This window comes from Eufriesea mexicana, unplaced genomic scaffold (genome assembly GCF_001483705.2).
Source record: "Eufriesea mexicana isolate 0111107269 unplaced genomic scaffold, ASM148370v2 scaffold6179, whole genome shotgun sequence".
Taxonomy (NCBI): Eukaryota; Metazoa; Arthropoda; class Insecta; order Hymenoptera; family Apidae; genus Eufriesea; species Eufriesea mexicana.
This window is the reverse complement of record NW_016914064.1, coordinates 101,894-114,172: the sequence shown is the minus strand read 5'-3', so window position 1 is coordinate 114,172 and position 12,279 is coordinate 101,894. Positions and strand designations below refer to the sequence as shown.

The 12,279-nt window shown below is 32.4% G+C and overlaps 3 protein-coding genes across 5 annotated transcripts; 1 reads left to right on the top strand and 2 right to left on the bottom strand.

The window, feature by feature from the left end:
- Positions 1–6: 6 nt before the first annotated feature.
- On the bottom strand, positions 7–4,100 carry LOC108552306 (ubiquitin-protein ligase E3C). 3 transcript variants are annotated; one of them, XR_001890546.1, is made up of 6 exons: positions 4,028–4,089; positions 3,470–3,928; positions 2,856–3,391; positions 732–2,779; positions 265–627; positions 7–175 (listed from the first exon to the last, which is right to left on the bottom strand). XR_001890546.1 is itself a non-coding variant. In XM_017906780.1 (5 exons), the coding sequence occupies exons 2-5, from the start codon at positions 3,883–3,885 to the stop codon at positions 460–462; spliced, it is 3,168 nt and encodes a 1,055-aa protein (XP_017762269.1). In that variant the 5' UTR covers positions 3,886–3,925; positions 4,028–4,100; the 3' UTR covers positions 7–459. The 3 variants fall into 3 exon arrangements, 2 of the variants coding, with proteins under 2 accessions (XP_017762269.1, XP_017762268.1); XM_017906780.1 differs by having other exon boundaries at positions 7–627; positions 3,470–3,925; positions 4,028–4,100; XM_017906779.1 differs by having other exon boundaries at positions 7–627.
- Positions 4,101–4,753: 653 nt separating this feature from the next.
- Positions 4,754–10,956, top strand: LOC108552303 (uncharacterized). Its single transcript, XM_017906773.1, is given in 4 exon segments — positions 4,754–5,025; positions 5,552–5,735; positions 5,822–6,015; positions 7,923–10,956. Coding segments are annotated over 4 exon segments (3,540 nt in total). The 5' UTR covers positions 4,754–4,844; the 3' UTR covers positions 10,904–10,956.
- On the bottom strand, positions 6,171–7,450 carry LOC108552302 (carbohydrate sulfotransferase 9). Its single transcript, XM_017906772.1, has 4 exons — positions 7,415–7,450; positions 7,019–7,341; positions 6,761–6,947; positions 6,171–6,683 (listed from the first exon to the last, which is right to left on the bottom strand). The coding sequence occupies exons 1-4, from the start codon at positions 7,448–7,450 to the stop codon at positions 6,171–6,173; spliced, it is 1,059 nt and encodes a 352-aa protein (XP_017762261.1).
- Positions 10,957–12,279: the final 1,323 nt, after the last annotated feature.

Sequence of the window (12,279 nt, the reverse complement as noted above, 5' to 3'; positions counted from 1 at the left end):
CGGTATGGGAAAAAGAGGGAAAAATAACGTATTTTTTACAAACAATACACATTTGTTCAATGTATTGATAATCGGCTCCTTCATCCAGACATTACCGGCAATTAGTTGGCCCATTCTGACAATACTACATGTTTATTGCCTAAGTCGACAAAAATTTTTTAAGTTCCTCTGTCCTCTGGTGGGGAGGAAAAAAGTTGTTCAAATAAAATCCATTTTGTCCTTATTTTTTGTTATAGATAAACACAGTACATTTAAAGCACTTACTGTAATTAAAATCGAATCGAATTGCTTATCCATAGTTGTGGAATTATGGCAAGTTTCATATTTGCATTTTGTTCTTAAGTATGTGTTTTTAATTACGTTTATAATTTATATACAGTCAGGTATCGTCGATTTACTCAAAAGAATTCGTTTAAAATAAAAAAAAAAAGAAAAAAGAAGAAAGAAAAATAATTGAGCTTAACTCAATTCAAAACCTGCACCAGCTTGTATTGCATATAAAAGTTTTTCACGTAGAGTTTTTTCGTCTGGAAATTCTGGTAGCTTTAACAAATTCATACAGGTACTGGAAGTTGGCAAGCGATCAACACTGCCAGCATGCTGAATGCAAAAGGGTGGATCAAGTTCCTAAAAAAAATTAACAAACATATATGTATATATATGCCTATCTATTTATACATACATACACGTACCTATTAATTAGTCATCAAAAAAGAAATAACCGCTTGTACCTTAAATCCAAGTAAAGGCGGTCGACTGCAGCTCGTAACAAACTTGAGTAATTGTCCTTTCTGCTGGTCGTTAAATTCATTAACAATTTTCCAAAACGAAGTAATTGTCGGATGATCCGTTGTATATCCTCCTGTGTAGATAGTATGCAATTTTAAGTCGTTCACATCGACAGGGATCTTTGCACCCGATATCAAAACTTGTAGTTCCTTATTATTAAACATTTGAAGCCAATCCAGAGGAATTACACTACCTACACCTTGCTTGAATGCATAACATTGAGCTCGAATCTGTTTATTCAATTTATAATCGGCCATTAGGTGAATATATTCGATACGATTGTGATTTGTAACGGGAATATTAGCACCGCCTGGTTTCAATTCATCAATGCGTCTTTCACCTAGTTCATCTGATAGTACGGTGAAATCCAAACCAAGATCCGCAACATCGCTTTTGTAGCTTTTCAAGTACAAAAGATTTCTATACATAACCGGATCTAAAGAAGGTAAATGATGAACATCAACGTCTGATTGACGACCAACGATTTTTGATAGAAAAAATTCTGCAAACGGAAGTTCGACTAATAAATTCTCGTATAAAGCTTTCCCAAGAATTCTACCGATAAAATAATAATGCTTCGGGAAATCATCAACCAATAATTGTACTGTAGGATTTGGATATAACATATTATCCTTGGTGAGCCTGAAAAAGCCTCTGTTAGGGTCGAAGCTTGTTTTTAATAATTCCGATAAAAATTCTCTAAACAGACCACCACCGTCTACACCAGCTTCTTCTAAACCAGCTGTATTGAAAAATTGTACGCGCATTTTTAATCGCAATTCTGGCTCGTTTTCCGGTGATAGTTTTTCAAACGCATCCTCGTAAAGATAGTTTCTTCTTACCGATATTTTTATCGATGGTCCTTGCATGAAGTGCGTTAGTTCACCTTGTTGTTCTGTTTTATCCCGATAAATCAATGATTGAAACGCCATTACTCGATTATTAAACGGTACGACAAATGGTATTTCGCGAAGGAGCGTCAATGTCCGAACTTCTTTTGCAGAAAGCAGCGGCCCTTCCTCTAGTTCTCCTCGGGTAAACATTCGTAGTCCTTGAAAGGGGATATATGGCCTCAGTCTACGTCTACGAAATGTGAAATCTTGAGGTTTATCAATTGTTATTACAATGTTTGAAGCGATCCAATGTCCTTCTGGGCAAAACTGTCGTCTCAAATCTCGCATATGCAATTGACGTAATAAATTGACTGTTACTTTAAGCAAATGTGTCCACATTTGCGTGTTTTGTTGTTTTTGTAGAGTTGAGCACGAGGGTCCAAGAACAGCTCTATTATAGTCATCTCGTACGGTCGGCCGATTATCGGGAAATGCAAGTTCAACTAAACCTAAGCAAACGCCCTTTAAGTGGCTTGACAACAATACCAATTCTGAAGTTGTAAACGGCATTGCTTGTTGCCCGCTAGGATCTAATGATTGTTCTTGGATAAAAAATTCTGTGTCGTGTAACGTTGCAATAAGTAAACTAAATAACGAACAAAATACGGCTAGCAGTGGAACTATTTTTTTCGCATCTTCAGTAGAAAGACCAATTCCCCGAGATATGATTTGCAAGAGGGGAGTCGCTCCACCGAATAGTGACATTTGGCAAGCCGATAACAAAGCAGTCCATAAATTCTTTAAAAATAATGGCTTAAAAGCAAGCATATATAACAATTTATATTTATGAATGGCTAATTTGTCAGTGATCAATAAATGATGACAAAGTTGGCATAATGGTTGCAATATAGCTGGATCTTTGCTTTTATCTACCGCTTGGAGTATTCCTTGAACACGTTGCTGTTCATTCAACATTTCTATACATTCATGCAAAATATCGGCTTGTTCTTGGTCTATCATAGTTACATTAGATGAATCTGAGTCCGAATCGTTCGCTAGTTCTATGTCTTCTTCAGCAACCGACGATATTATAGTTGAACTCATAGATGCCAGAACTTGTAAATAATTAATAAGGACATCTTTAGATTCATATGTAGCTGCAATGATAAGAAAATCCTATTAATTAAAATTTTTGTTTGCTTTCATTAACTTAATCTGAAGTAATAGACTTACAAAATCGATTTGATTCCAGAGATAAAATGGAATAAAGTAAACTCATTGTTGGTTCTATTTCAATTCTATTGATACATTTAATTAATTGAGTATATGGAAATTCTATAAATTCTGACAATGATGGAATGATAAACATTCTTATTGGATCAGACATTTTTGGAGATAATATACTTCTACAAAGTTCTTGTAAAACAAGCATAGAAAAACTATCTTCCTGTTCTAGAAATGAAATTAAATCTAAGGGTCGTTTAATCATATCCACTAAACATTTTGAAATTGGAGTTGGTGCAACAGAAGTAGGTTCCAACATAGATGGAACTTTATTATCTATTAATTTCCTTAACTGATCAAAATACTTGTGTTTTATCAAATAAATAAAGGTGTTTCCTAAATATTTATAGCTATTCTCATGTAAAATTTTCTCTGCATCTTCTCGACTTGTAAATGTTTCTAATGTTCTCAATGGTATAGCCAATGAATAAGCTCCATTCATTAAAGCTTCTGAGTTGTGTTGCATACACATACGAAGAATCCATCTGTGGATGTAACAGATTTTATATCAAATACCAAATGATAGATAGTTATGATGTATTTTCCTATATTCTTAAATTTACCTTAACCTCCATAGCCATTCTGGACAGTTTACACATTTCTGTTTAATTTCTTCTTGATGTTTTAGAAAATGTTGTAGTATCCAAACTAGTCTGCTAGCATCCAAAGTGTGATTGTAGAAAAACAATAATTTTTGAAAATATATTGTTAACTCATCTAGATTTAGATTTCTACGGCCACTTATTTGTTGTTCTTCATCAAATTCTTTCCTTTTAGTCATTTTCATATGCTTTCTCACTATGAAACCACGCGTAAGTGCTTGTATTTTCAGTACTGCATTATGTCTTTTCCGCTGTTGTTTTCGTTTTAAACGTTCTAATTGTACATGCTGCAATAGAACTGACTTTCCATCTCTTCTACTTGCACCTGCTAAATTTTGTTGAGGTTTACGTCTATAATCTCCTTCAAAACTGTACATGATGTTTCTATTTCTTTTTAATAGTATAACATCCCTATTCCTTCTTTGAAGAAAAATAATAACAACAATATCAATTAACATTACTTCTTTTGTAATCAAATTAATATACTTAATAGCAGATGATAATTTCTGGAGTACTTACAATGTAGTAAAGTTGATTAATTTTACTTAATGATTCACAAGCCTTATTGATATATCTCAAACATAAATATTTTATGGAAAAGTATCATTTCTTAATGATTGAAAAATATCATCAATATTTCCCCATTTGTCTTTGCATTCTTGAAAGTACTTAATAGGATTTCAAAATTACTAGCATCACCGATTTAGCTCAAAATATTAATTTACTTCTATGCAGAGTAAAATTTTTTCCCCTGTCTAAGGTTAATATCTACAAAAACTACTACTTTTCTTGATTTATATTTCAATATAATTTACGTTGAAAATTAAACTGTAGGCATGTTATCAATAATACGTTTATTTCGGTGGTATGTCAGCAAAAAACAACTAGCACCAGATCGTACGCATACGTCTAGTCATCAAATGCTCGCCATATTTTATTTCACCGTCAAGTTGAAAAACATAGGTATATAATGCGCCTGCGTATTGTGTATAGGTCGTGTGCATATCAAATTTATATATAATGCGTACATGCACACAAACGACCTACGAACGACTATATGTGTATCACATATGCATATACATATTTACAAGCTTCACACACACGCGTGCGCGTGCGCAAATACATATGCATGTACATGATTTTCCTTCGATGAATCAAAACAATTCGATTTTTCGAAAGAACAAATTAGTAAAGGATAAATTAAAAAGAAATTCAATGACTTAGAGTGTCTTATAATAAATAATTAAAAAAAGCTTGCAAACAAAGAAAAAAGTGGAAAGTATGTGGCTGATTTCGGAACGCGTTCTTTCATCTGTTGTGTAAAATTAAATTGAGAATGGCCGGGAAGATGGCGGCGGCAGAGTTAAAACATGATAATATTTCGTGCTATGAAACTGTGAAAAAAAATGTATCGGCAATAACATTACACAGGGAAATAGAATGTTATCAATTTAGATTGTTAGACCTATTTTACTATTTGACTTCTGTCAGTTTTTTTTTCATCGATATAGCAACAGGTGAACAAAGAATAAAAGTATTCTATACATACCTCGTAAAGAAATATCTATCTTTCAATGGAAAATGATATTTAGTAAAGAACATATATTAATAATTGTAAAGGATCATTGACAAATCAATGTATGTCTAATATATCCTATATGTAAAATGGAATATTACTGTTTCTACAATTTTCTATATATGTATATGCATTGTACTTGTATATATATATTTTTTTAATGATATAATTACGATCATAATAATATAAAACTTATATTTTAAAATTGCACCCTATTTCTACAGCGCTTTTCTTTACTTTTGATATGGTATATAATTAATGTATGCTTTCATTAATAGATCTTTTTTAAAATCACTTACATTGTATGGTAATTAAAATTTTTTTTAACTTTTAGATGAGTGACAAACATGAATTAAAAAAGATGAATAAGTTACATTTTATGAAACGATAACATGAATATGATAATTTAAACAATTATATACATACAAAAGACATGTGAAAGTTACTATAAAACATTTTTGTTATAGATAGTATTGTATTTATGGAATACTTTTTACAAGGCCAGTTTGTTTGGGGATGCTTTGCTTTGAGTTTTACGATATTACCTGCAGGTGTTATTCAAATGTTTAGTTTGAGATGGTATCACAGTGATGGTTCTATTAAGAATATACATTGGTTGTTACATTTTTTATTTTTAGGAGTATTACACAGGTATTACTTTCTACCTAAGTTTGTTTCTGTCAACTTACAGTTAGTTGATATGATTTTTCTGATAGGGCAAATAATTTTATTTCTAGGTATTTAATTTTACTTTACTCTACAATATATTCATTAAGGAGCAAACGATTTGTGAAGGATAAAAATTGGGTATATAGACAGGAAAGTGATATATGTATGTTGCATTTATTTGAGTCTTTTATGGGGGCTGCTCCACAATTAATATTGCAACTATATGTCATGGCAGTATTACGTTGTACACCACTATGGACAAGTAAGAACAAATAAAACAGTTATCTCAGTTAGAAAATTTAAAAGCTGTTAATTTTATGGTAGAGATTATTATTGCACAAATTGTATTAACGAGGTGTAACTGTCATTGCTCACCACTTTTTTATTTCTACTGTTACTCTGAAGTATCTTAAGATATTATATGGGTAAATAGGAGAAAAGCTTAAAATCATTTTCATAAACTTTGTTAATTTCATCAAGCAATGTTCTAGGAACAGTTTGCATGTATTTTTTAACTAAAGCAGTAGTTGTAACTCCACGTGGATTTATATTTTTCAAATCATCTTTTTCATACAGGTATTCATTTAAACCTAATTCTTGTATTAGGAATTTTTGATCTCTATCAAAAGTATCAAATTTTAAAATATAATTGTACGGAATTAAACAAGGTTCACATGTATCGATAAATGGTGCCCAATGTTCATCAAAATATTTTTCTTCTACTATAAACCGAAGAAATTCTGTAAACGTGGGTTCTAGTTTTGTTTCATTCGGCTTCCTATATCGGTGGTATTTATGCGCAATATGACGTCCAAATCTTTTATAATAATAATCTCTTCCTTCTATATGTTCCAATTTATCTCTATAGGCAGATACAAGACGTTCAACTGGATGACGCACTATTAAAAATTTTGTTGTTGTATTTAACTTCTGCAATTGGAATGTTCTGCATTAAAATGATCATACATTGTATTTTGCTACCTTTGTATTCTCTGTATATCACATACTTGGTATACTTTCTTAACATCTCGATCACGAGGAAATGCTTTTCTAACAATTGTATTAATCTGTAAAATGTTTTTACGAATCAGTTCCATGGCTGATTCTGTTAATACACCTCCAAGTATAGCAAAATGCTTCATCCATGTAGAACTTGCTGCTTTGTATATAGGACACCATGATAATCCATGTGTTCTGTACGATATAAACTTTAATAAATTCGCATTTTACAACGTAATAAATGCAGCAAATTGTGTTGTACTTACGTATCAATAATCATGTTTGATAATACATTATCCAAGTTTGAGCTTGTTCTACCAATGGTTTTACAATATTGTTCTAATTTACTTTTTCTAGAATTTAATTGCACTCTTATATTTTTCATTTCATCTATTGAGAACATGGCTATAGTAGATTTATTGCTTACTAGATTATTATGCTTGTAATTTTCGTTACTGATGTAATTTGCATCATGTTTTACGTGTTTACTTGCATATAAACACGAATTACATAGCAAACTTAATAATAATACGAATGACATAAATATTATAACAAATATCATAGTTAACTTTAATAATGTAAGTTGCCTCTGTAGAAAAGTAATATGTATTTAATGTAAGTGCTCTTATTTTAATAAGTGTATTAAATAAGAAGGAACTTACTTGTAACCCTGAGAACATGTTAGTAAAAACATGCATACATTTCATTTTCAAACAGTACAGCTATTGTTCATTTGAATTGTTATATTTGAAGAATTTTTGAAAGTAATAATACTTTGAACACAGAGATAGTATAATTTGAAGAATTTAAAGGGACTCTGAAATTGAATGACTGCATATTTTCACTTCCTTTGGTCCGCCCCCATAGATAACAGAGGCAGATATCATTGACAATATTCTATCTTCCTGTAGAATGTAATCTGCTTTGTTGTTAGAAACCAATTATATAGCTACTACTATTTAAGCATCCTATTAGGAAGCTTACAGCACTGGAACTTTAAAAATAATATTCTGTTCTCTTGGTAGGGTGGGTGTTTGAAATGCTAAAAATAATATGGCTTCCACTGTCACTGTCACTGACCAAAGACTTTGAATGAATACAAATGATAATTATCTTTAGTATCAGGAAACCAACGATGTTTAATACATTTTTAAATAAATAATTAAATAGGTCTATCTGCCATAGTCTCCTTTTGTTCGTTGAGCTGGGCTATAGGTACATATACAAAAGCTATGCACAAAATAAATCCTGGCCATAATGAAGCAACATGGGTAGTACTAACTCTTCAGGGTCTTTGGCGAACTGGAATGTTAATATCCAGAATAGCTGTTTTGGTTTTAACAGCAATCTGTTTGAGAGAATGGTCTTTATTGTTTCTTGGTAAGTGTGTGAGTGAGCTAACAAGATTGCTCAAAATAGATTTATGTCTTTGACGTAGTGCGTGTTCCACTCTGAATGTTACAGGATTCCACTGGCTTTTTATGACCATTTGGGTACTTCTCCAAAACACAGATTTTTGCCCAACTGTATGGGAAGAACGTATTTATAATTGCATTATAGGATTTATTTATTGCTTCGATTTTTTTAATTTACGTGTAGGCAAATCTCGATATAGAGTATTTGTATTTTATTCTATCATTGTAATAGAAAACATAGCTTTTTTAATCGTTTTCGTGTTATGTTTTAAAGATACGATAAAAACCGTGGAAATAGCGATAATGACCGGTTTAATAATTGGAGGAATGATGATTGGCTTGACGAGTATGTCATTTTATTATGGAAAATTTCATCCCTCAAAAATTGGTATTATACCCAACCCTACCGATGAAAGGTCTGAAATCGTAACCAACAAAGCTGTCACTCCTAGATCTTTCAAACAGTATTATCCTAATTCTTTCGCGTCGTCGTCCTGTTCTATGGATCATTCTCAGAGGTCTACTTCTGAGGAAGTCACGACAGATAAACAATTTCTATTAACAAACATCGTACAGAACTCGGAATGCGCGGAAAATGGTATTATCAATCAAAACTGTCAAATTGAAAACGAATCACCAACTGCTATTCGTGTTGTTTCGGAATGCGAGTCGGCGCACAACAACTTTTCAAAAGACGATAGTACATCGTCTGGCGGTTTAGCGAAAAATGCATTTTCTGTCACTGACAATACCTGCGATTACCTCGAAATTCAGAGCGATTGCAACGATTCCAACGAAAAAGATATCCATCGTCAGAAACGCAGGGGCATTTGTTTGCCAACAACCCATGGATTAGACATAGATAAAGATGTATCAACAAAAGATCAAAACACTTGTCTTCCATTGCAAAAGAGACGGGGTATTTGTTTCTCGAATCAGCTTATTCTCGAAATGGAGAACGATGTTCAGAAAAAGATCACACCAAATAGAAATTTAGTCTCAGATGTAAGTACGAAACATGATGAGTTAGAGGAATGTTCCCTTAGCAATATCTGCGACAATTTGAGCAGTATTACAATGCTGAGAGACAGACTGGAAACTCCGATGATTTTTAACGATACTTGCGAGAAAATTTCAACAGAGGAACCGGGGAAATTGTCAAAAGAGTTACAACAACGGGATGAAACAATGAGTTGCGTTACTTCGATCCATGATTACGAGAATGTTTGTCCGCTCGGTGTGGCTAGGCCACCATGGTGCATTCGTAGTTGGAAAGGATATACGGATATCGAAACTTACATTCATGACGATAGCGTTGTCAGAGATAGAAGAAGAGACACTTTAACGAGTACCACTACCGGCACCACTTACAGCTCGGAGTTCTCCGACACAACATGTGCGAGTTCGGTGTTAAGAGGAATTTTAAAGCAAGACGATTATCTCGACACGCTCACGTATGATCTGATAGATTCTCGAGAATTAAAAACGGTATATAACGAAGATATTTCTACGAAAAGAATCTCCGATATAGACGAGCAAAACCCTACGCTGTACATCGCGAAACCTGTAGTGATAGATGATAAAGGTGGAATGTTCGCGCTGGATACTATCTTGGAGGAGCACGATGAAATTACTACGGAAGAAAAATTTGAATATACTCGACCCGGTTGCGACTCGGTTAGTACATTAGTTAGCACCATTGATCAAATCAGGAAATATACGGCGGAAAATTCTCCTAGGCACGTATATCATACCACTGGCAGTCAATGGGAAGACTTTGATCCGAAGAATTTGATAAAAAAGGCGCAACTCACAAAAGCATTGTTTAAAAATGATCTCAAAGATACCGCCACGTGTAACAGAAATTACATCAACTGCTTGGACGAATCGGAGTCGATTGTTCGTGGAAAATGCGAAATAGATACTATCAAAGATTTAGTCAAATACTGTACGATAGAGTCGATTAAGAAAACACCTTTGATAGATGCGATACTTTCCGATTCGCCGATATTAGGGAACAAAGCTAAACTACAGAAACAAGTTTCTATCGCGTGTCGAAAAGACGAATCTGATTCGAAGGAAAACGATCTGTACGTTGAGATGAGTCCGTTGGTACCTGTTGAAAATGTTAAGGTTGTACATAATAATTTATCCGAGACGGTATCCTCTAGTATTACGAATGTCAATTACGCAGATGTTAAGCGACCAGGCATTACGCCAAATATTTCCACGCACTCAGTAAAATCGAATTCCGATAACGCGGACAAATTAGAATCTGTCTACGATAAACGTAAAAAACCGATTAATTATCCGAAACGAAAATTTTCTCTGTTGAAAGAGAAGTTTGAATCAAAGTCGCAATTGGTATACGTTGTTACGCCGAATAACGCTATCAAAATCGGGCAGTCCGCTGTTCCTTCGGAATTGGATGTATCGAAGAAAAATGTTTCGGTAATTCTAAAAAAGTCGTCCGATTGTACAAGGCACGACAAAGAGAATTTGGCTCCTATCGCGTCACTTAAAGTCAGCCACGAGAAGTATACTTCGAACGATAGGTCCCATCCAAATCGAGAGAGTATTGATCTTATTTACGAAAATGATAAGTCCCTGTGCAGTAATGACTTAAACTTAAAAGAAAGAAGACACATATTTTTGGAACAGGTTTTATCTCCCCCGAAATTGTTAACTTGGAATAAAAGAAAGTCTTTCAGTGGATCTACTGTGAAGAAGTTATAAAAGCATCTGTGTAATGCAATAATGTTTCTAATGGTTCCAAAAATAAGATTGCAATAGCGACATAATACAATAAATGTACTTCTTTGTTAGGATAAATCAATTTTGCGAGAGTGGTATGTAATTTTATTTCATAAAATGTATCATTTTACCGTATTCGCGCGATTAATTTTAGTCAATAGATAAGTGAAGAAAGAAATAAGAATAATGTATATATAGTACAGAGATTGAATTTATCACGCAATACGTGAAATGTGCAGGTTTACAAGTCAAGGACATAAAACTGGAACAAATTATTTGGGAGGAATACTATTTTTACATATAAGGAACAAGAGAATTATATTTTCTATACGTTTTATTAAGTACATAAACCAACTGTATCGTTGCCAAGTACAATATTACATTTTACAATATTGTAAATCTGCAATAATTATACATATGAAAATTATTTTTATATACAGCAATGTTATGTATAATAAAAGATTTTTTACATAGTGATATTTACTTTAAATGGCACCGAAGAACATTGCACATTATTGTTATCTGTAGAGAAATCGTGATGAATATCCAAATGAATGTGATAAATGTTGATATTTAAAGAATTCTATACGTCTAGCGATACATGCAATAAAAAAAAAGAAAGAAAAAAATTAATACTATTCTTATTACGAAATTGTAAATATTATGTAACATACATTTCCTTATTCAAACCTCTAAGGTATGCATTTCTAAACGTAATTTAATCTGCCGTTATACTATAAAATATCCAGTTTAAAGTATCTACTCTAATACTTCATCTAGTACTAAATAATTATATCTTTTCAATTAAACTTTTCATAAAGGTGATTGCATTATATATCATTTAATAATATCAAAAGAAATCATGTGTAGATTATCAAAAAAATTGTTATTAATAATATCTTATTGAATAAATTGAAATGAAAATGAACAGATGAAATTAAAAAACTAGTCAGTCTTTTGTATCGAGAATGGTTTACATATTTCGACGTTCCTTATTATGTTCGTGTGATATGTTCTGTAATAATCGGCAGTTAAGAAAATTTTATTGTAGTACGCGTATATACGTTACTCTTACATAAAGTGCCTGATGAACACAATATCGTATAAAGGAGTAATGAGCTTTGTAAATTTGTATTTAAATCGATAATCCATTCAAAACGTGATAAAGTTAGTATTATTTGTAATACTTTCGTAGACATACGGAGATTACATATGATAATTGGAATATTCGAAAAGTCATCGCAGTTTCTAAATTGTTCATTCTAAAAGAAATACGACGTTTCTGAATTTCTTTCTTTTATAAAATGCCGAAGTTTAAACTGATATAAAAACAATCCTGATAACTCCCTGTAATTTAT